The 24,812-nt window shown below is 36.7% G+C and overlaps 1 protein-coding gene across 1 annotated transcript in view; it reads left to right on the top strand.

Annotated features, from left to right (window-relative positions):
• LOC129755789 (clavesin-1-like) overlaps positions 1-24,547 on the top strand; it is a 36,612-nt gene extending 12,065 nt beyond the window's left edge. The window contains exon 2 of the mRNA XM_055752444.1: positions 22,873-24,547. Coding sequence (XP_055608419.1) covers positions 22,873-23,846 — 974 coding nt within the window. The 3' untranslated portion in view covers positions 23,847-24,547. The remainder of the gene's footprint in view (positions 1-22,872) is intronic.
• Positions 24,548-24,812: the final 265 nt, after the last annotated feature.

Raw genomic sequence — 24,812 nt, 5'->3', positions numbered from 1 at the left:
TGACGTTCAAACTCATCGACTACGCCGTGTAAGGCGGCAGCAGTTTCCTTTTTCATACGAGGACATTCGAGTAAAGATTGCAGATGACGTTTCTTAAGCAAATAATCGTTGGCGTATCGTGATTTCAAAGTCTCCCAAGCGGTAGAGTAGTTGATAGAGCTAATGGCAATGGATTCTATTAACTGAGCGGCCTCGCCTTTTACTGCAGCACGAAGATAATGAAACTTTTGGATAGGAGGCACCTCAGCGTTAGAATGTATGAGCGCATCAAAAGTGTCATGAAAAGTAAGCCATTGGTTGTAGTCTCCGTCGAATTCAGGTAGGGTTATAGTGGGAAGCTTCAGTCCAGAAAGCCCAATTGTGGCAGCATTAGGGATTGCGTGCGAAAAGGTAGGAGGAGGAGATGATAGTTTGGAGGATAGACTAGCCTTTATTTTAAAGTACTGGTTTTCAGAGGAAGCACGGATTTGCAGGTTATTTTCCATACCTTCAGTTGTATCTTCGATGTCCGTTAGATGCCTTTGTACTTCACCCAGTTCCCTCCACATGGCATCCAGGGCATCCAGGCGAATTTGAACTTCAGCTGCATCTCTAGCAGCCTCATAGTTGTTGACGAAATGTTCAGCCCTCTCGAAGGAAGATAGCAAAGCAGTCCTTTGATTAACCAAAGCTTGCTTCCGGCGTGTGTCTGGCATTTTCTCAACCTGAATATTGAGGGAGAACGAAAAACAAAGGTAGAGCCGTTCGAAAACGGTGTATGCTTTGGAGCGGTACTCACCTGCTCAAAGCAAATTAATGCCTTGAGAATTTATAATTCACTCCAACTAACAGCTTGTGCAACAAAGTTGCAGTTTCCTGGCTATAGTTCTGGCAACGTGTCGTGAACGATGGTACAAACAGATGAGAGGTGGTTTCCGTGACCTTGGATACCGAACCGTCTAGGACTCTCCGATGGACCCGTGATATGAAATAAGGTATAAAAAATCTCAAAGCACCCGTTGAATACCCTGCACACTTTGGAATTTTACGTACCGTGTGCCTGTACGTTACAGGCCTTGTATTAATAAAAAACAGGAGCTATTATTTCGGGGTGGCGCCAAAATCTCCGAAATGGCGTGTATCCTTTGTAGTCGATATTCACGATGGCGCTTTATCAATTGTTTGACTGGCGGGAATTCCTCGAAACAAAAGGATCCTGGTCACGGCACCAAAATGTAGGATCAGGCTCGTTGTTTCGGAATTCAAATTTTTAAAATACTTGAACGGGTTAATTTCCGGCAGCAACCGATAATATATTCACTTCGTAAAACTTTCAGTTACAAATTTCGTAGACAAAGTTGGCGAAATAATGACTGGCTTTATTGGCGGTTTAAGAACAAGTAGTTTAATTCCAATGCCTTATCCTAGCTTCAAACCTACAGAGGCTAAACTGACAGCCTTTCCTTCTCGCTACTCTAAATACTCTCTCTCTCATTGCTAGAGAGGTAATAGAAAAGTTGAGTTATGCGAAGCTATAAATACACACTTCGTTAAGAATATTCAATGCCAATCAAAAATTTTATAAAACTCTTTCACGATGTTAAAAACTATGTCATCATCAATTTGTTATCATTCAATAATAACATTTTTACAGTATAATGAAATAAAAATTGAATGAGTTTTTTGGTATACAAATGTTGCATTTAACCCTGCTTTTGCATGATGCACGGTACTAAACTAAACTACTTAACCGATTTTCATAAATTATACCATTTTCTAATCGTATAGATGTACACTATCTATTTATGAAGAATAAATAGATATTCATATTTTTCATAAATAGATAGTGTACATCTATACGATTAGAAAATGGTATAATTTATGAAAATCGGATAAGTAGTTTAGAAAATACAGCCAAAATAGTAATCCGAGTCTATGTGAACCTAACCGGCTTATTGTCCTTATATAACCGTAAAAGAAGGTTAAAGAACTTACATTTTTTTTAATGTTTAAGAAATACAGTATTCCTAAGAATGTTAATAATGATTATTTCTTGTACATTTTTATTGTTCTTTTTTTTAAATAAGTCAATTTTTATGAATGACTCAGTTGAAAATCAGTTTTATCAGAATATCGTCAACCTTGAAGTTCAAAAACGTGTCATTCACAGTTTTCTTGATAAATAACGACCTTTGAATTGAATAGAAAATCGTAAAGTTTGAAGAACTATTTAAAAAAATGTTTTATAACCCGGAAAACGCCAATTAATTTTTAAGTTTTCAAAAAAGACACTTTTCCATACGTAATGATGAGCTGTATTTTATATTCATGTTTGTTCATTGTGTTTCGATAAGATTCATCTTTCGGCCGAATATTCGCATCGCCAAAAAGTGAAATAAAAATTATTCTGTATTCGGCCGTTGACCTAATAAACTGCTCAGTTCAGCTCTAAATAATTCGTCAGTTTTTGTTCGACAAATCATGATATGCCCTTGAAGTCTAAACTACACTAGAACAAATAGTACTTATATAAATGACAAAATTGACGCTGCGTTCCTGTTCAGCAAACCAGAACCATTTGATTGGCAAACGGACCGTTCAATGTCAAAACAAAAACCGGACACGCTCCGCCAAGTTCAATATTTGAATAAGGTGCTTTGAAGTGTTATCAAACGTCATGTGTTGCCACATTTGTAGCATCTATGTATGAAGCTAGTTCCGGGTGACTCAATTCTACCGTAAATCGATTCGCACCTTGAGAAATGTAAGGTCGAGATTTGACACATTTCCATGCACACAGATTTCAATTCAAGAAATGTTTTCTGTGGAAAAAGTTCGTTTCTTGCTTTTTCGATTCTCAAGCAGTCGTTTGTGTGAAGATTTCGCATCAAGCAAACTACAAGCGAGAAACCCGTTTTTCGGGGTTGACATTGGTTCAACAGCCCAAATTCAAATATCATAAATGTCTTCTCGCGCCCCGGTTTGACGTCACAAAAAGCGCCATTTTGAACTTGTTTTAACGTTTGTATCGAATCAGGTAAGCGCCGATGACCAAATACCTACCCCTATCTTCAGACTCGAAGGCGCTAATGAATCGTCTTCGATTGTGGCATTGCAAATTGCGTAAAAGAAACCGGCTGCCGGCTGCTGCTGATGGAGATGACAATATTTAAACTATTCATGACGATACGGCTTGTGTAATGTACGATGGGATGCGGAGGTATGTTGCTTTTATTTTTGCTACACACCATCTTGAATGGAAGCCCTCCCAATTCCTTTCCGAGACATCAAAACAAGATGATCAGAAACAAACCGGTTCCCCCGTGAGAGACCTTCGTGGGTCCCATGAAAAAGAAAGTATTTACCCTACCCTTCGCATTTCGCGACCCGCTACAAGAGTACCTCGAAACGGCCCCAAAAAAAAACCCCTCCAAATAGCGTGTGGGTCGCCAAGAAAACAAACCTTAAATGTTAATTTCCCTTTTTATTTTGGTCGACCGATGGACGAGTTGAAACTTCTTTTTTTTAGATCAACTGCAACAGTTCAAACAACTACAATCAGCTGCGGCTGGCTGAGAAAGGAAGCAGTTGTTGAGTTGAGGTTGAGGAAAAAGGTAATGGAAAACTTTCTCTTTTGCGCCGGCCCATCCGCGCGATCTTCATCTGCGCAAGCAGCTATGCCAGTCTGCCTTTCCTCTTGGATTGTTCCGCGTTTTTCCGTTTGCGTTGCTGGATGATTCAGATTTACCTCATTGCATGAGATATTGCGCGCGATTGCAACAGCGTGAGGTTATTGAACTATGAACATTCTCCCAATCGTTGGTACTTATGGTAAAGTCAGACTTTTCATAGAAATTTGAGAATTTCATGAAGTTGAGATATACTTATAAGCAGTTAAAGGTATTCCAAAACTTTTGGACCAAGAGTCAACACTCAACACCAATATAATTTATTACTTATTTCTTGAGTATGACAACAGTTCTAAATTTGGATTCAACTTTTACAGACTCTACCAATTGGAACATATGGCAGTTGGGCTTGACGGCATATTCACTAGACTGGCCCACAACAAAAACAATCCTTATATTCCACGCGGCACCCCCTAAATTTGTGCATTTAGGTGAAAATATGACTTTCTGAAAGTTTCAGGTCATTTGGAAGAAGCACGAGCTGGCGCAAAGGACTTGAAATTTGTATGTAGATTTTAGGCAAAATGTATGAAAAATCGACATACTTTCACTCTTTGTGTTCTAAATTATGTTACCAGAATGATAGAAAGCTCAGAATTCTATCACATATAGAGTTACATATAGAAATTGTTTATGTATTTGTATTCAAAACTGTCTCAATCCAACTCAGTATTAAAATCGCAAATTAAGGTTTCTGATAACTTCGTTTCTTTTAGCTTTGATACTTGGTATACATTTGCTTATTTCAAAGCTCCAGATCTATTAATTCTGACTCCGAGATCTAGCTTTGACTTACATGTTTACCCTCAAAAGATATGCAGCAAACACAGGTTACATATTTGACTTCCTAATTGAATTGCCTTTAGATCAAGACCCCAAATCTGTTAAATGTTCACCATAGTGAAATTTAGTTCATGTTTTTACTGCTTTCACATTGGACGCTACCTTTAAAATCTTTTCGTCATTCATATAATTTTTTATTTATTTATTTATTTATATGACAATCTTTGCAGATGCTTCTAATTGTTTACGAAAATTAAACTATCCTATTCTAGATTTGAAAACAGATTTCGAAATATTAAAATCAAATTCACTAGCGACTTCATTTAATCTAACACAACATACATCTAAAGCAGGGATGAGCAACCTTTTGAACCAACGGGCCAATTTAAAATTGAAATATTGTCGGCGGGCCGCACCTAAAATATTTTTTTTGTGATAATTATCAGAGCTTCACATCATTTTTCATAACTACAAATTTTTGGCGAAAACAAATTTGAAAAAGGAAAGATAAATAGAATTCACGTGTTCAAAAACAGTAATTCAACACGGTTTTTTTTAAATACCCGATATTGAAAAGGTACCTCGCTAAATGTTTGTCATTTTTAAATCCTCTTAATTTTTTAATAGTAGGTACTTCTTGGCGAATATTCGTTGTTACAACATTCTTGTTTAAAACGATGATACTATTAGTCATCACATCCATTTGAAAATCTTCTGGAGCTTACCACAGTAAAAACTAAGAGTTTGTTAAATCGCTATTTGACATTCTGTGATTTTTTTTCACCATTAAAATTTGTCCTCAAAGCTTATATTTGTTTTCTACAAACTTTTAAAAACCCGATTTAAATTGAAGTTCTGTATTGGATCATTGCATTCAGATGTTGAACAAGGTTGTCGAAATCACAGAAAAATGTTCAATTTCCCATATTTTTAAGCAACTATCTTCAAAACTACATTTTTGATTTTAGAATTTTTATCTACATTTTTATTATTTTCAATCTTTTTTATGTAGATATCATTGCGATAGGATTTCTTAAGCTATATTTTGACTCTGGTAATGTGGATTGCGAATTATAAGTGAAATAACTCAATTTATCGATGTTTGCGATAAATTTGCTATTAAATTTCTGAAAAAAGCATCACAAATAATCGTCAAAGATATTTTGGGTGGAATCACAGAATTTCAGATAAGTTAAGAACTAATAATTTTTGTGGGTAACTTTGATGCCGGTTGATTCATGTTGAAAACCAATCGTTCTCCCAGGCTTTATTATTTAATTGTCGTTATTTTCGTCAATATTGAAATATGAAAATTATTTCACAAGTTGTTGGTTAATTTTTTTTGCCAGAATTTGAATGCTAACAGAACAACCCTTTTTGCCGAATTGGATAGAATAATTTTAAAAAAATATCTGCTGAGCGTATTTTTTATCATTCAATTTTATTTTTGCTTGAAATGAAATAATGACTTCACTAAACGGGCTTCAAAATTCCTTTGATCATGTGTAGGTTCCGATTTTTTACTGTTCTTCCGACTCACTTCAATGGCTCTCAAAGTGTTAGAAGTTAGATAATAAGGAAAAAAGTATGCTGAATAAAAATAACACTCTAATATAATGTTATGCCAACCAACAGTATTCCATTTTAGCCTTCAAGACTATAATAAACGCTTAAAATATCAGGATTAAGCTAACAATCTGAACTTTTCCTAACTATCCATTGTTAAAACAAATACAGGCATAAAAAATTGAAAAAGCGTCGCGGGCCGCACAAAAGGGTCTCGCGGGCCACATGCGGCCCGCGGGCCGCGGGTTGCTCACCCCTGATCTAAAGGGTTGTTTCGACCGTATTGAGTTCGACGATGAGAGAGTCTCAGCAATTCCTGGGATCGGTTAGTTCTCAGAGGAGCATTAAACGGTAGAAGTGATAACAATTCTGGACAATCCACGTTATTCTGCAAGATGTCGAAGAGTCGTTGTAAGAATACGCGCCTTGATGCCAGCGTCGGTAGATTAAGTAGCAAGCAACGTTGTTCGTAAGGCGGAAGTTCAAGGGTGTCGTTCCAAGGTAGCTGGCGTAGAGCGTATCTTACGAAGCATCGTTGTACTCTCTCTATTTTTTCGATTGGACCGCCTGATATGGTGCCCAAATTTGTATTCCAAATTCGAACTTTTGGCTGGGAGAAGTTGAGCTTGTTGTCTAAAGTGATGCCAAGGTCTTTGACGGCCGATGCGCGATTCAAGTTAGTCGTTGCCATTTTGTACTCGAAAGCGATGGGACTTCGTTGTCGAGTGAACGTGATGGTAGTACATTTGGTAATATTCGGAGTCATGCCTTTTTGATGGCACCAATCTAGCAGACTGTCAATGTCCTTTTGGAGAGCGCAGCAGTCGACTAACGAAGAAATAGTTCGGAAAATTTTGAGGTCGTCGGCGTACAGCAGTTTTTCTGACTCAAGAGTAGCAGTCAAGTCGTTGATAAAGAGAAGGAATATCAGAGGTCCCAGGTGACTTCCCTGAGGCACTCCCGAGGTAATTTTGAAAGGTGTCGAGTAAACAGAGCCCAGTCTTACGTAGTTAATCATGTAACTAATTCTGATTTGCAATCGAAATCACTCGCACTATTCATGATTTTAATCGAGACCTCTCGCTAAATATTTCTATTTTTCTCAGACTTCTAGCTCGATTAACTTTATCAGATCGAGACCTTTTGCTCGATTTTATTACACTAAATTGAGAATTTTCGTTCAAAAGTATTTTTCGATCAAAATCTTTCGCTAGATGAAATTTCCCACATTTTTAATGAGACCTTTCGCTCGATTGATTTTATTCGATCAAGAGATCTCGCTTGATTTGATGGCCCCAAATTTAGACCACTCGCTCAAATTTAGACTATCAGTACGAGACCTCAAAATCGATCAAATGATTTTAGTTAAAGATACAGTGCATTATTCTTCGAGGTTCAGAAACTTTCGTCCTATATAGATCCTCCAACTGTCCGATTTAATCAATAATTTAGACTTTCAGAACTTTCAGTCTGACGTTCACATGTTCAGAAAGTGTGGTCTGACATTTACTTCTCCTATTTAGATCCTCACTCTGAAAGTCAACACTAAACATGGTTATGTTCAGAACTTTCAATCTGACACCATCAGTAGTTTCCTCGTTCAGATCCACCAGTCTGACGTTTTTGATAACCTACGCAATCTCAACGCTCCGCTAATTAATACGTTTGGGATTTTACCTGCGCATTACTTACCGCCATTTTGTGTTCCAAAAACTTTACAATTAATATTTATTTTCTCAATATTTTTCATCTTAATCGTGACCGAATACTTTCCCTGGGGGAGCAGGTACGCCATAAAGCATTTCCCGACTTGTCAACCGAACAGCTGATTTCTCATGTTTATAATTTTCGGCATCTGGTGGTAGGGTAAAAATAACAACAACACTACGCATGTTCAATGACCGTATAGTAACGAAACCAAATTGGGGGTGCAATAGTAATGGTTATGAAATTTTTTTAAATTTTTAAACTAGCTAAAATAAAAAAAAATTGTAGACATGACATACTCTGGAGGTTATGTTGATGTTATGTAACGTTAATTTGGAAAAAAAATCTTTTGAAGAAATAATTTAACAGTGCTAATCTCCCAAGTTCAAAATGGCGACCAGTAGATGTTTACATTTTTTCAAAACAAAAACAAAATGCTACCCTACCACCATCTGTCTCAGGAAATGCTCTATTGTCGTGACTCTGGGCCTTGTTCAGGTATCAGGTATCAGAATGGAGGTAGGCTTAATAGCGGCACGTTATCCAAACATACGGGAAAATTGTGCCTAGCCTTTTTTTTATCCAAGATTTCATCATTTACCTGAGAAACCTGAAAAACCTATAAAAGGAAGAAATAAATTCAATCTATTTAAGATGGCATAAAGCCTTTCCACTAGGGATTATTAGCATTAAAGCTCTTTTCTACATTCGGTAAGGAATGATAGAATGTTTTTTAAGTCTAATTTCTTAAACTCAGATTCGCTTAAAGCGTAAGATCCCAGAGTACGAAAACGTAGTCTGGCAAATGAGGGACAGTTACATATAAGATGGAAGGGATCTTCCACATCTGATTCACAACTACCACATACTGGAGATTCAGCACGCTGAATGTTGTGCATGTGGTAGTTGAGTTTACAATGACCGGAGAGTGCTCTGATCAAGATGCTGCAATGAGATTTATTTAAAGTTAATAAGTAACTCGATATGATTGGAGATGGTTTTTCTAAAAATAATTTAGTTTGACGACAAGTGTCCAGCTCTTCCCAGTATCGTTCATGCTGGTTAGAGGACCAAGTTTGAATTTGGTTTCTGAACCAACATGGTGATATTGGGACAGCTGGCTCTGGTCCGTAAAATTCCTTTTCCGACCCAGCTCTAGCGAGTTCGTCGGCGCATTCGTTTCCAAAAATTCCCTTATGTCCGGGTACCCATAGAAGGTTTAATCCATTGCCTTCAGCAAGTTCTTCGATTGCTTTCCGGCATGCGATTACCAGTTTTGATCTAGAACTGGAAGCACTGAGTGATTTGATAGCTGCTTGGCTATCTGAACAGAAATAAATTGTTCTGAACATAATCTTCTTTTGAAGTGCAATTTGCACTCCATACATAATAGCATATAGCTCAGCCTGAAAGACTGTACAATATTTTCCTAGAGGTTGAGCACATTCTATGTTCAACTCGTGACAGTAAATTCCTGCACCTGCACGGCCTTTTGATAATGAACCGTCAGTATAGAATACAATATGAGAGGACATTTGGTCCTCTACGAAACCTGATAACCATTCTTGAGGAGATGGAAATTTGACTTTAAACCCCATGTAGGGAAAACTACTCGAGAGTGTTAAATCGTTTGGCGCTAGATTAAACTTGTTTAATCTAACTAATTCAGGCCACACATTTGTATGACTCGATGATCTTTCGATATTTCCTGACAGCCAGAGACCAACTGCCTGTAGACGAAAAGCACATGAGAAGGCTTCCTGTTTTAGGAACAAGTGTAGAGGTTTGATAGAAAACAGAGCCTCTAGTGCTGCAGTAGGAGTTGTAGTGAACGATCCGGACATCCCCAAAAGACACATTCTTTGAAGGTGATTTAATTTAGTCCGAACTGTTGCAACTTCTCCTTTCTGCCACCACACTAGACACCCATAGGCCAGAATTGGTCTTACTATTGTGGAGTAAATCCAGTGAATATGTTTGGGTTTGAGTCCCCAGTTTTTTCCGATTGCACGTCGGCATTGTCCGAAGGCCATGCATGCTTTTTTGATTCTGAATTCGATGTGATCAGACCAGTTTAATTTGGAGTCAAGAATGACACCCAAATATTTAACTTGATTAGACACGGTGATTTCGGAACCATAAAACAGCAGAGGGCGCACCCCGCGGGTGATACGTTTTTTAGTAAATAAAACAATATTAGTTTTTAGAGGATTAACTGAAAGTTCTACATGAGAACACCATCGTTCAACAGAGCGCAGAGCTTGTTGCATTATATCAAATAATGTGCTTATGCACAAACCTCTTACCAGCAGAAGATAATCATCTGCGAATCCATAGGTTGGTATTCCACGGTCATTGAGTTTTCTCAACAAGCCGTCTGCAACTAGGTTCCACAAAAGAGGTGATAGTACACCTCCCTGTAGGCAACCACGTGTGCTAACTTTTGTTATTGAAGCCTGTCTTAAAGACGAATGAAGATTCCTGTTACTTAGCATTGCGCTAATCCAGTTAGTTATAACACTAGGCACTCCATGAAGTAGTGCCGCATCCATTATTGATGTAAACGAGACATTATCAAATGCTCCTTCTATGTCTAGAAATGCTCCTAGACATGATTCTTTCTGTGAAAAACTATTTTCAATATTATGTACTACGTTGTGCAGAAGAGTTAATGTTGATTTTCCTGTTTGGTATGCATGTTGTGTCGCATTAAGCGGATGTTGGACAAGGCATTCTTGCCTGATATGATGATCAATTAAACGTTCAAGTGCTTTTAATAGAAATGAACTTAGACTAATAGGACGAAAGCTTTTGGCTTCGTCGTATGATGATCGTCCCCCTTTAGGGATGAATTTCACGGCTATCTGCCGCCAAAGTTTAGGAATATATCCATGAGCAAAACTGCTTATCATTATTTTTCTTAATATGTGTTTGAAATGATCGAAACCTTTTTGAAGCAAAACTGGAAATAAACCGTCACTTCCAGGAGATTTGTATTGAGCAAAACCATCGATTGCCCATTTGATCGATTCTGTAGTAACTATTTTCCGAGCAAAATGCAAGGAATCTAGACTTCCAGAAAAGAACTCAGGCTCTATCGATGAATCTTGATCAACACATCCTGGAAAGTGAGTATTGAATAGACAACTTAATGTTTCTTCGTCGTTTGATGTATAATCACCACTAGGGGTTTTAAGGTATGAAACCTGATAATCTTTTGATTTGGCTAAGACTTTATTTAACCTACTTGCTTCGTGCAAGCCTGAAATGTTTGTGCAGTAGCTCTGCCAACTTGAGCGTTCGGCAGCTCTTGTTGCTTTCCGGTAAGCTCTGCGAGCCAACTTGAAAGCATCAAAACCTTCCGTACGCCTTCGGTTCCAAGAGCGTCTGCAGTTTTTTCGTAATTTACTGAGATTTGAGTTCCACCATGGTGTACTGTTTTTGTTGAATTTCAACGTTCGTAAGGGACACGCTTCTTCATAAGAGTTTAAAATAATTTCGGTGGTTTTTGCAACCACTTCATCCAACTCAGAAGGAGTAGTAATTTCAGGTGTATATCCATGAAATTTATTAGCAAGATGCTCCAAATATAGGTTCCAATTAGTTGTTCTTGGGTTTCTGAATGTAATTGTTTCTAAAAACTCACCTGAGTGTTCAAAATAGATAAACCTGTGGTCAGAAATCGATTCTTCGTTAGGCACATGCCAATTTGAAATTTCCTGAGAAATTTTTCTAGAACAAAGTGTGATGTCAATCACCTCTTCTCTGTCACACCTAACAAAAGTTGGTTTATTTCCTACATTTAGAATTTCTAAATCAGTGCTGCTTAAATATTCCATTAAATTTAAGCCTCTCAGATTGATATCTGAGCTACCCCATACAAAATGATGGGCATTGGCATCACAGCCAATTACAAGAGGTATATTTTGTGATTCACAGAATGAAATGACATTTTTTAAATCATCCGTAGGGGATGATTGTTCATATGGTGAGTATGCTGAACAGTAGACGTATTTTCTATCAGGCAGCGAAACCTGAACGACGCAAATATCTCTTGTTGTTAGATTGGGTATAAGTGTTGCATTTAAAGAATTGTTTATCAATATACATGCACGAGGCATTATTCGGGCATTAGTCATTCCAATCACACTGAACACAGTAAAGTTTGGTTTGAGCAAATTCCCTGAGTAAAAAGTTCCATTTCGGAAATAGGGTTCTTGGACCAAGGCGATTGATGCAGTTCCATTAAGGATTAAACGACATAAGTTCAGTGTAGCGGTTCTTTTGTGCTGCAGATTTATCTGTGCAACCTTAATAGAAAGCATTTCTATCAAAGAATTCCACACATATTCCCATCACACACAAGAACCACTGCACCTTCATATCAACGCATGAAGCGGGGTATCCCATACAGGATGAAAATTTAAAAATCGTGTGTATAATCTGAATCCCACGAGTTGCCAGGAAAATTACGGCCCTTTGCACCAGTGCCTGGCTATAGTGCAGACCTTAACAACGTTCTGCTTAAGATAGGATTATTATACACCCTCCTACCCCCACTTTGGGGCCCGCAGGCACAGAACCACCTTGAAGCGGGTGTTGTTGCTCGAATTCGCAATATTTTTCTTCATATCAATACACTTTTTTTGCGGAAATAAAACGTGTCAGTTACTTCCAAATTTATACAACTGAATGTCCGCTCTTTTTCGCAAAGTCACTCAGTTCCATTCTCTCTCTCTCTCTCTCTCATCTCTTTAACCCAGTACTCAGTAAGCGCGTCCTCTCAGAAACCCAGTAAGCGCGTCCTCTCAGAAATCGACAGAGCATGCAAAAAATTGAGAGTTGAGCCACCGAACTTAGAATAAAACGGTTAACTTCGGTGACACTCCAAGAACGCAAATATTTTCATTCGGTTTGTCCTGCCGAGATACCTAGAGGCAACAAATACGAATGCGTACATGCGAAATCAGTTTGAATCGTACACTCGCACGGTGTGGTCGCATTTTGTCCCCGTGTCCCGTGTGTGCTTTCAATCGTAGCTGTCGACTTCTCAGGCAGGCGAACACGCGTCTCGGAGGGAAACATACAAACACGATTCGGATTGTGTTCGTGTGTTTCTCTGGAGGGCGTGTCTTAGCTTAGTTCGTGGCACTCACCCAAGGCACGCGTATGGTGTGTCCTCTCTAACGATGTGATGATGCAAAATCGCCAGAGAGATCGTTACGATCCCTCTGGCGATTTGAGTTACCTCTCTGCCGATTCAAATTTACCGGGTAAGCGCGTACTCTCAAAAATCGACAGAGCATGCAAAAAATTGAGAGTTGAGTCACCGAACTTAGAATAAAACGGTTAATTTCGGCGACACTCCAAACGCAAGAATTCTCTTTCGGTTTGTCCTGCCGAGATACCTAGAAGCAACGAATACGAATGCGTACATGCGAAATCAGTTTGAATCGTACTCTCGTACGGTGTGGTCGCATTTATCTCCGTGTTTTTTATATGCGTGCTTTCAATCGTAGCGAGAGAAACATACAAACACGATTCGGGTTGTTTTCTTGTGTTTCTCTGGAGGGCGTGTCTTATGCCATATTCGTTTTCATCTGGTGGAAAGATGGTTGTGCACCAACTACTGTCATCTTCATATAAAAAAACGCTTTGACAGCACTTGGTGCACTACCGGTGCACCACCAGAATGAAAATGAATATGGCATTGGATTATTTCGTGGCACTCATTCAAGGCAAGCGTATGGTGTGTTCCTCTCTACCGATACGATGATGCAAAATCGCAAGAGAGATCGTTACGATCCCTCTGTCGATTTGAGTTACCCCTCTGCCGATTCATGTTTACTGGGAAGTAGCTCGGGAACCCCTCAACAAATCTCATTCTCTCAGTTACACGCTTCAACTGTTTTGCAACATTTGAGTTAAAAGTTTTAATTATTTCGTCAGAAAATTATTCATTATCGATTACGAAGAAATTCAATATATGTATTTAATCGTAACATTGTAAATAATGAATGTAAAATTAAACTTAAACTTCATTGTGCTTCATTTATCATTATCATACACTAGATTTCCTACAGGGATCATTAAAATATTACGTAACGCGTTTAAGAGGGGAGGGGGTATATCAGCTTGATAAGCTTGGTAGATTTCGGATCGAAAATCTGATTTGAACGTTTTACGTCGAAAAGTAGGTGGGGGTTTAAAAAGTTTTTATTTATGTTTTAAGGAATCTTAATACATCCAAGCTCAAAAATTTAAAAAATTACTTAGCAAAAACTTGTATATTTTGCGCGTATATTTGACTTAAAAATCTTCAAAAAATGCAAATTTTTCTAGACCCCCGATCGACTTTTTTTCCTGAATAGTGTGTGTGATAGGGTGTAGTCTCCTTTATAATGTGGCAAATTTTTAGAAATGCCGATTATTTTAAAGATCCAAACAAGAGACATGTATGAAAATGTTTTTAACGAAACAATGGCGTTTTCGGAATCCAGAATTTTTATAGGAGCTTTCTTCACGGTAGATAAACTTTTTACAGCTTTTATAGCCTGTTTGAGATGCTGAGTGCTTTTGAACGACAATTGCTCATGCCAAGGTCTTTTGAATGCATATGAAATTTCAAATCGGTGAAAATTTTCAATACCTGGAGAAATTTAGGTGTCTGTCTTACCCGACCTAATAACTTTTTCTTGAGCACGTGGACCATTTGCTGCCTTTTCTTCAGATGGTCAATGAGAAGCCTAACAAAAATTCCATCGTTGGAATGTTGCTAGTTATGGACTGTTTTCTGAGCAGAGAAAATTATATAACATGATGCGACCTCAAGGTTTTTGTTTGTTTTATTTACTTTTTTGAAAGCTTGCTTGCAGTAAATCAACAAATGGTCTTGAAAGTGTTGATATACTTTGGCAACACTTATTCTTATCATTAGATTTGTGCCGAAAACTGTAATTTTTGAAATACTGGAAGTGTCCGTTTCACCCGCTGTGTCCATCTTACCCAACTTTCCCCTACATGAAGTACTCCTACAATGCTACAATTTTCCTAAGACATTGATAAATACCGAGGGAGGAAAGCATTTATGAACTCACAAATCAGACTCTATTCCAATAATGATCTTCCTCGGAGGTGGAATTATCGGTATAAGATTCTATGCCGAACCAGCATTAACAAGCTTTCTCATAACAGGCGCAATCGCATTGCATATGTCTGAAAGAAACTAAATAAAACTTATCCCATATGCTACCACAAGACAAAGCAAGATGGAAACAATCAGCCAGCAAGGAAATTGTCGAATGATGTACAGAGTGCTGTGTGTGTATGTAAATCGGCATTTGAAAAAAAATCTTTCAGTCTGTTGAATGAAGTTGGGTCGGAATAGGTCAAAACAGGTAGAAATGAAATGACGGTTGATCACCTGTCTTTTTCCAATTGACTTAGATCGATTTCTATCAGGTCGCAACGGATCCTCCTACCGAGCTGTATCGAATTTGACTAGTTTCGATCGATTTCAACTTGCTTCATTGAACGACCTGACTAGTTTCAACAAAAAAATTGGCTCATTGAACAACTACCAGTTGACAGAAACCAGTAGAAACCAATTTCTGCCTACGATTGAACGAAGCTTTTGTTTCCAACCGACGGCAAAAAAACACCAATAATAGAATAATAGAAAACAATATATAGTTTACATTCCCATCTTATTCCCTTCCCTTTATCATCCCTTTCCCATCAAAGCCAAAGGAGGATAAAAAAACACCGACCAAACGACAGTCATCCTCGACTCAGATGGTGCACTGCGAAAGATACCCGACTGTCAAGCCGAGATAAGAATGTGGAGTGAGTTCGAGTTTCGCTTCAAATTTTGTTTGGGATGAATTATCCAGTAGGATGAAAATCCCATAAAATGTTTTTCTTGTTCCGCTTGAATGTGTAGTGGTCATGGCATCACTTTGCTATGCCAGTAATTCTTTTCCAATAATTTCATATTTGGTTCAGTACATATTTCAGTGAATTTTCGGCACAGAGATTTGCTAAATAGGCATTGGATTTTTGAACCTTTTCTATGGGGGTACATTCCAGTGACTAAACTTGAAATGAATGCATTTACCAAAAACATGATTGGGTATTGTTAAAAGAAAAATAATCTTACAAAATATGCTTTTTCATGCGCACTGTGCTTTATTGCTCAGTGCAATACTTCTACGTCCAGTTTTATTTTTGCTCAACATATGTTCATTTCCTTAAGAAATTTTAAATTTATAAGTTCGGTTGATGGAAGCATAGGGCATGATTCTTCACCACAGGAGGGGGTATGTAATTCGTATGCGGTAATCAGTCATTGCGAGCCGCAATGTCGCAACACTGAAAGTGAAATCGATCAACGCAACCGTTCGAGTTGGGCCTGCGATGAATGACTCGCCGCATGACTCGCAGGTAGGCCTACGCAGAACCGGTTCGATTAACGCGTACGCTCCAAGCAAAACAGAGAGCATAAATACTCAGGTCCTACCTATCGATATTGCATGGAAAATTGCTCACACGTGAACATGTGCGCTCAGCTGCTTGCTTTTGCGTTATCATTTTTGTTTTTTTTTTTTTTTTGGTGTGTAGGTATGTTCGAGAAAATGAAATCATGCTTTCGGATCGAATTATACGACTAAATGGTTACCGGCATCGACTTGCTCAGAAGCCGGCTATTTGCGACATTTTAAGGGTTGCAAATTCAAATCAACCCATCGATCGATTAATTCTCTTGAGAATTGATGAAATGCGATTCAAGCCCACTTGCCATGACCCAGTGTTCCGGTAAAGGTGAAAAATATTTAATTTGAAGTTTGAACTGACTCAAGTAAATGGTTGTCAATCTAGTTTGTTCATAGTTGTACACACGAAGCGCGTCAGCTAAGATTTTGGGCCCAAGGTGGACATAGTTGTTTATATGGTCACTCGCAATGGAAAATTGAAGTTATTAGAGTGCCAAAGTGAACATGACTGCGAGTCGTATGATAATTATTCCTTCATTTGACGAAGGCAGTCGCGGATGATGGTCTGTCACTCATCAGCTCGTGATGGATAATTTCGATGAGAAATAATATCCGTGCAGTGAGGCTACATAAAGTGGATAATTTCGTTAAAAATTTCCAACGAAGCATGTAAAAATTGATATGTTTACCATCACTGATGAATCTAAAACTATTTTTCTAGACAGGGATGGCATCTCGATACCACATGGAACTTTTTGATAAATAGCTAGCTATAGTCCCCAGATAGAGAATAGGTCTCTCTTCAAAACATTGAAAATATGTGTATATCACACGATAAAAACGGCAACAAAAAAAGGGTTCGCATTTGTCATTCATCATGCGAATGGTCATCCGCTGGAAACTTTCAAAGTTCCGTCTACTGCAGATTAGTACGGGGCGGATTTAACGCACATAACGCTAGGTGGCCATCTATTACTAATACGGAAAACGAGTGAGATACATGCCAGAAAAGTCACGGAATGTGGGTATCGTGCCATGCCAGGGCCAAGGTTGAAGCGACGGGTGACGCCACTTGGAGGGGAGTTTTGCTAGATGATTAATGGCAGTTATACATAGCTCTGTTGCTTGTAAAAGAACACTTTAAATGCTTGAAAATTGTTAAAAATTCCAAAAGGCCGAATGGATGTGGAATATATGCATATATGACCTAGTGAAGTGTATATATGTAAAAAGTCAAGTATCGTTGGCAAAGTTCAAAAATAAATTCAATTTGAGAAAACCTTCGCGGGTTGCCTTTTGTTAATCCCTGATTTATATCAATATTTCCTTATTCGCAGGGAGGACATGGACGTGTGAATAAGAAAATTTATTTAAGAAATTTGTGCACTATTTTTGCAAGAATGTCGAATATTACAAAGATTTTGAAAAAAGTGGTTTTAACTTAATGATTAACTTTAAAAAAAATCTGCGGTTAGTTGATACTTTTGAGTAAAAGGTTATGGAAAGTTTTTTTTGACAAATTTTTTCTACGTTCTGTGAAATTCAGGAATTTCGATGGAATTTTAAAGAAATTTTACACTAAAATAAATCTTAGCATGGCCGTAGAAACGGTGGGGTTTTGAGGGTTAAACACCCTCCTCCCCCACTCAATATTTCAAATTCCCAATCAAACTGAATGATTGAGTAGGGTTATTCAAGAGTAATAATCTTCATTCAAAACTTATGCCAAATCTCGAAAACTACTTCTAGGTTCAGTATTCTGCCAAAGCTGAAAATTTTGGTCACTAATTGATAGAAATTCCGTTACATGCCTCGAAAGTTTTGGTTCCATATTTTTAAAATCAAATCTGTATTTTTTTTTTTCATTTTTCGGATTCTGTATTCAGTTTGGGGTTCTTGATTTTCAGTTCGAATCATCATAAGAAGTAAAAAAAATTGGAATACTTTTCTGCAATCCTGGTTCAAATATTGTTTCGCATGTCGTTCAAACTTAGATTAATAATTTTCAAATCTCAAATATATTTTCAATATATTTCCGAATATGAAGAAAAAAAGGAAAAACCATCCTCACTCTTTGTTCACCATTCAGATACGAAATTTATAAACTAAATTGTTATGAAAAATGTCCACTTAACAGAGCTTCTAACTGGAGATCCACAATCAAAAACTCAGAATCAGATTGATTATTTGAAATTAATTTTTTTTAATTGAAGAAGAAGTCAGAATACAAAAAAGTGAAACAATGTATTCTGATTCAAACCAAAAACAGGAAAGTTTAAATTGAAGATTCATGACTGAGGGCCCTGAAACAAATTGCACTTCTTGGCTGATATTTAAAAATTTCTGACCTGCAATTTGGATACAGAAATCGTCGTCAAACTTTAAATTTTGAATTCAGGTTAAAATTTCAGAATCTTTTTTGTTATCTAATCGACGTTTTTCGGCAAGTTTTAAAAAATAAAAACGTTTTTATCAGTTGTCCAGACGTTTCGAGCTACTCTGGCTTTCGCTCCTCTCCAGTGGACACTAAAACTATATTTTGAAATTAAATCCTACACTTAATTAACAAATTTTAAAATAAATCTTTCAATTTTCTGGCCTTCATCTATACTATTTGTTCTGGCTCGGTTTGTTTTGTTTTGCGTTTACTTTTACTTGTCATTATTTGTGTCAGTTTTGTTATGATAGGGTCGTAAGCTGTTTTGAAATTACATGAGTCTCTTTGCCTATTAACTACGTTCTGATCATCTCTTAGTTTGATATAGAATGTTTCGGCAGTTATTCTTGCATTGTAGCCTGTTACACGTTCTAGAATGTTAGTATTTTCAAAGTCAAATAAATGCCCGGTTCCCAAGCAATGTTGGACTAGACCAGTGCTTATCTGTTTTGTTGATACGGTTGTTTTATGTTGTTTGATTCGTTTCTCTAAAAACTGACTAGTCTCACCAACGTATGACTTTTTGCATTGCCCACATTCTATTTCATATACTTCATTAATGTTTTTATTTTTTGGGATTTTGTCTTTCGTTTTTGTAAAGATTACATTTTTAATTTTATCAAATGGTTGAAACGCAACATTAATATCGAATTGCCTCAGATATTTGGAAAGTAATTAATGTTTTGAGGGGTATCTTGGGCTACCAATATTTTCATGTTTTTATACACAAATACGATTTTTTATCTGTACAGTTATCTTATGCCAAATGAAGAGTTATGAAAAATATTTTGTACATCTTATATAAGGAATTTTGCCGAGACGTTCGCGAACCAGGTTTAAGGAATTATTCGATCATACACAACTTTCATTTTTATTTCCTCATCTGAAATTGCTTTAAAATAACTAAATGAATTATGAAATTCCAGTTTTGGGACAAGTTATAAACTTTGCACGTTATTTAATCAATTTGGATCTGGTGGCCCACGGTTCCCCAAAATTTGTCAAAATCCAAAAAAAAACCTTTTTTTAAACAGACGGAACACGTGGAAATTATTTTATTTAAAAAAAACCAATGGTACCATAAAAATGTAGAAAACCTTTCCATTTATTTTTTTCTTTATATCTTTTATAATAAAGAAATTATGAAGCGAAGAAAAAAAGTGGCCCATGCTACCCTACTTGATTTAAGCATAGAATTTTTTTTCCGAACAAATTTATGACTTTCTTTTAAAAAAAATTATTTTTTGCCCAAAACAAATAACCAAAATCTCCCAGAGTATTCAACAAAGTCAAAGATCCTAACCAACAATGAAAGTAAACTATTTTGTTACTGAATACTTCATTAAACAAATTTAACTTACGATTTTAAAAATTTTAGGACGTATTTTCAAAAGTTAGCACTTCGTGTTTCAAACTATTAATAGAAAAGAACTTAAAAAGGAATAATCAAATGAAGTAGATACTAGAATATTTCTTGTTTGGGTTTTTTGTTCAGTTCATGTACTGTTTGAGCCAAAATATATTATGGAAATAAGTCAGTTACCAAAAACCAACCCGATTGCCCGGATTTCATTGAAAAAAGCCTGTATTTTGCCCGGATTTTTTTCACTTTATTTGGCAAATTTGTAGTAAATTCTGGGTTTGTTCGAAATGCAAAAGTTTATTTTTACATAAAAGTTTCTATAGAAAATTGAAAATCGATGCGCTATCGGGAATACACCAAATTATCTCTTAGGTATTTAACAATGATGCTTAATGACCCAAAAGAAATCGAAAAAAACGTTTGGGAGTCAATAGTCAATTTTAGCAGCGGTCTAATGCAGATACTTGATGAAGGCTGATGAGGCAGAATTACTGTGGTTGAAGGACCAATAAAACAGCAGAACCCTCTGGAGCCAAGGCCCTGCGAACGGGGGGCCCCAACCCCCCCACCCCCCCAAGGAGATTTTTTTTCAAGTATAATTTTCAGTACAAGAAATGAATTTACCGTGAAATCACTTGATCCCAAAAGGTGTTTAAAAATAAGTTTTGACAAACATGTCAGAAATTCGGCTCGCCTCAGGTGGAATTCCATCTTAAATCATTCTCTAGGTCTAAAACATTTCGTTTTACGGCTCTTTATGATGTTCAGGAATTGAACCTAATCAATTGTAGATTTCGAGTTGCAATTCGGTCAATACCTTTTGTATTGAAACTCAAATCTTTGCTCACAAAAACCCTAACTTTCGTTTTAAAAGGGTTTTTACTAAGAAGTGTAAAAAACAAGTTTAACATTTGAAACCAACCATTTGAAATTCAAAATTCATTCATAGAATACTAATTTTACACCTCACAAGTTGGTAGCCATGTGAAATGTCAAATTTCACATTTTTTCTAGGTGCAAAGAATTTAAGAGATGATTTTGAATAGTTTTTGCTTTTAAGCTTTAAAGCTTTGTTTTTGAAATCTCTTTTAATAATAGGTGAAAATTGTTTAGGAAGTTTTTTTTACTTTTTTGACAAATCTTTGAAACATAAAAAAATTTAAAAAAGGCTTCAAATCAATTTTCTGCTTCCCCTAGATCGCAACTAATTTTGGTTTCTACGAAAAAAGCTATAGCACGTTCACGTTATTCTATTTCAATCAAATCTAATTAAAGATTTTTTGAAGAGAAAAACAAATGTAGGGTTCAACAAATTGGTAAAATTAATCTTTTCTATTTAAAATTTCTTTACTAGATTCGGACACGCTTGTAATAAAATATTCCAAGTTTATAAAAACTGCAGAATTTTTCTTTTTAAGGTCATGCATCATCATCATCATTATTATTCATTAATAAATTAAATATAATAAACAAAAAAGGATTCAGTTTTTTATTTCAATTCCATGAAGATTTGTTAGAGCATCAGTTATCAATGATTGATTTCACTTAAAACTAAATCATTTTTAAACTTATAAACGCCATATCATAAGCACTAGAAATGTATCTTTTTTAACGTCTTATTTTGTTTTACAATCAAATAACGTTACCGAAATTTATAGTTTATTTTTATTTTTTATTGTCACATGAATTTTCCGGTTTTCATAGTCAAACATTTTTAATTTCTTTTAAAAGAATTTAAATAAGCTTCTTATTGTTTTTCAATCCTGAATTATTGTGTTTTGAAAACATAATAAGCCTAATAATCTAATTTTAAAAAAATTAGTTTCTACCTTTTGTCCTTTCTAAGACCCATTTATTTTTATAAGTTTCTTATTTATTATTCACGAAATCACCCATTTCCCAACCTGTACTTTGGCAATAAAAGCTTTCAATGATGAACTGAACATGTTGTTTTATGAATATTTGAAGTAATTATCGTAAACTTCAGAAATGAACTATTTCAGTCTTTTAGGTTGATAACTGGACAAAATTAAAAATGATTTTATCTCTGATTTTCATCACTGGTACTCTTGAAACAAAATTGATATTCTTCATTGTATCAAATTAAATTAAATCATCAAGTAGATATGTGTTTCGAATAAATTCTCTGAAGTTAAAAATGGATTTTTATCCAAATCAAGATTTCACAATTCAAATGGTGATTAAATATTTCTTCAAATTTAAAATATTACAGCGGAATTTTTCAATAATGCCTTCAATTGAAAATGAAGAAAAGGAATGTTTATTAAGACGATTAATAAACAAAAATTAGTGCAGTTTTGCTGAACAATTTTAAATCGTGATTAATTTCTTATCTTGTCTGAAACTTATTTTAGAAATCATATTTAGTTTCTTTCCCCCCCCCCCCCCCCCCCACCCCCCCCAAAACGGGTCCTTCGCACAAGCCTGTCTGGAGCCATTTTTACACAATTTTCTAAAAGGATTTTGTTGGTAATGGGTCATTTCTCGCTGTTTCTGTTAATTAAAAATATAGGGTTTCTTTTAGTATTCAGTATTATTCTTCATGCTTTAAACCGAAATTAAACTTGTTTACTTCATCGTGGGAAGATAATGATATGAGATTATGATATCTCAGCATTGTGCAACACTGTTTCTAATTATTGAAGTAAATCCTCCAAAACCATAATTTTTTTCTTGTCATCAGCTTTGATGACAATTACATTAACTTTGTAGGTTCTGTCATCGAAAAGAAATTTTTTAGTGTTCTCTCTGGAGCCACCTTTGAACCAAGTGTTATCTATCTAACCTACCACAAAAATTTCATCTCTAACGATTCCTCCTCTCCTTCCATTCCAGTGGCAGCCGCACTCAACCTCAGCAAAGCGCCCGAAACGTACGACAGCTACTCGTTCAACTTGGCGGACAAATACAAACTGGTGGCCCAGGATGAGCTGCGGGAGGAGGACGACATCCGGGAAAATGCCCTGAAGCAGTTCCGCGAGTGGATCGCCAAACACCCACTAATCAAATCCTGCCGCACGGATGCTCCATTTTTGCTGCGTTTCTTGCGAACGAAGAAGTTCAGCATCCCAGCTGCAACGGAAATGTTGGAAAAGTACCTTTCGATAAGACAAATTTACCCGAATTGGTTCCACAAGTTGGACATTAACGATCCGGATCTGGAAGCGATCATCGATAGTGGTTATCTGTTTGCGTTGCCGGAACGTGATGAGCGTGGCAGGAAAATTGTGTTTTCCAGTGCCGGAAAATTTGACACCAGCCGATTCACAGCTGCCCAACTGATTCGAGTCCACTCTTTGGTCGTGGAATCGTTGCTGGACGAAGAAGAATCTCAAATAGCCGGATATGTCCACATCATTGACGATTCGGATCTCTCGATGGCCTTCCTGGGGATTTGGTCTTTCGCCGACATCAAAAGCCTAGCTCACTGCGTCCAGAACTCCCTGCCGATGCGTCAGAAGGAAAACCATTTCGTGAATCTTCCCCCGTTCGCAAACAAGCTTTCGGAATTCATCCTATCGGTGCTAAGTGATAAGCTGAAGGATCGTGTCTTCGTTCACAAGACCATGGACGACCTGAAAACCAAGGTCAATCCAAAGTATTTGCCCAAAGAGTATGGTGGCAGTGTTCCGATGGCCGATTGCATTGCCCAGTTCAAAGCCTTCGTCAAGGCCAAGCGGGATCAGCTGGTCGCCCTAGACGATATGCAGATCGAAATCACCAAAAGCTCGGCCTTCTGGCAGGACACAACCGATGCTGATATCGCAGCCGGTGTTATCGGTAGCTTCCGGAAGCTCGAGGTCGACTAAAAATCCACGCTTGTGCTGCTAGAACCCCCATTTCAATGATTCTCATCTTCATCCAGTCTCATTCTCAAAAATATCTAACCCAACTCCATCATCCGGATAAAATAAAAAAAACCATTCCTATAAGTTACTTGTTTGAAGATTTTAATCTTAGTAGTTAGTTCAAAGCTATATAGTACTTTGCAGAGCAAATTGGTAACTTTTTATGTTTAATCTTAGAACACTTTTACTGTTAATCCCTCTATATAACGTTACATGTTAAAACGAAAGCAGGAAACCGAAGATTTCAGCATCCTCTTTCGCCAAACTGGTGGAATAAAGTTACCAAAACTCAATTATTATCACGTATGATATTAGAAAAAAAACGTTCACATTTCCTTATGCCCATGATATGAAACCGTCGTCGTTTATCCTTGCTACTGTATAATTCCAATTATAAAAATGCAAAAAATCAACCTGGTGCTCCTCGGGATAAAACTAAAAAAAAGTCGAGAAGCTGTGATTGTTGTTTGCACGGAATCTCCAAACAAACCCCTGTGTCTTTGTTTATTCCTAATTAAAATTCTTAACTGTTCTATTTATTCTTACAAATGTATTGCGTTGAGATAATGCAAGACAAAAAATGTATGCTACAAATATAGTAAAAGGTTTCGAAAAATTGTTGTCCAGAGTCTATCAAGTTTTAGTTGAAAGTTGATAATAAAAAAACAAGCGGATAACAACAAAACCAATAAGAGATTAATTGCAAAAAATGATGACATATTCCCATACGATATTTTAAATTTTATTTTTAAAAGTTATTCTCAAAACTACTTTAAAGAATTGACGTACGTTTACGGTTTTGATCCTATCGACTATTCACTACTTAAAGCGAAACTTTATTTGTAGAATTTTGTTGTTGAATGCCAACGTTCAAACGTTCAGAATTTAACTGTGGATTTGACATGACTCTAGGGATGAATCATCCAA

Source organism: Uranotaenia lowii, chromosome 3 (genome assembly GCF_029784155.1).
Source record: "Uranotaenia lowii strain MFRU-FL chromosome 3, ASM2978415v1, whole genome shotgun sequence".
In the NCBI taxonomy this organism is placed as follows: domain Eukaryota; kingdom Metazoa; phylum Arthropoda; class Insecta; order Diptera; family Culicidae; genus Uranotaenia; species Uranotaenia lowii.
Note: the sequence above shows the minus strand (reverse complement) of the source record. Positions and strands in the feature narration are given on the sequence as shown.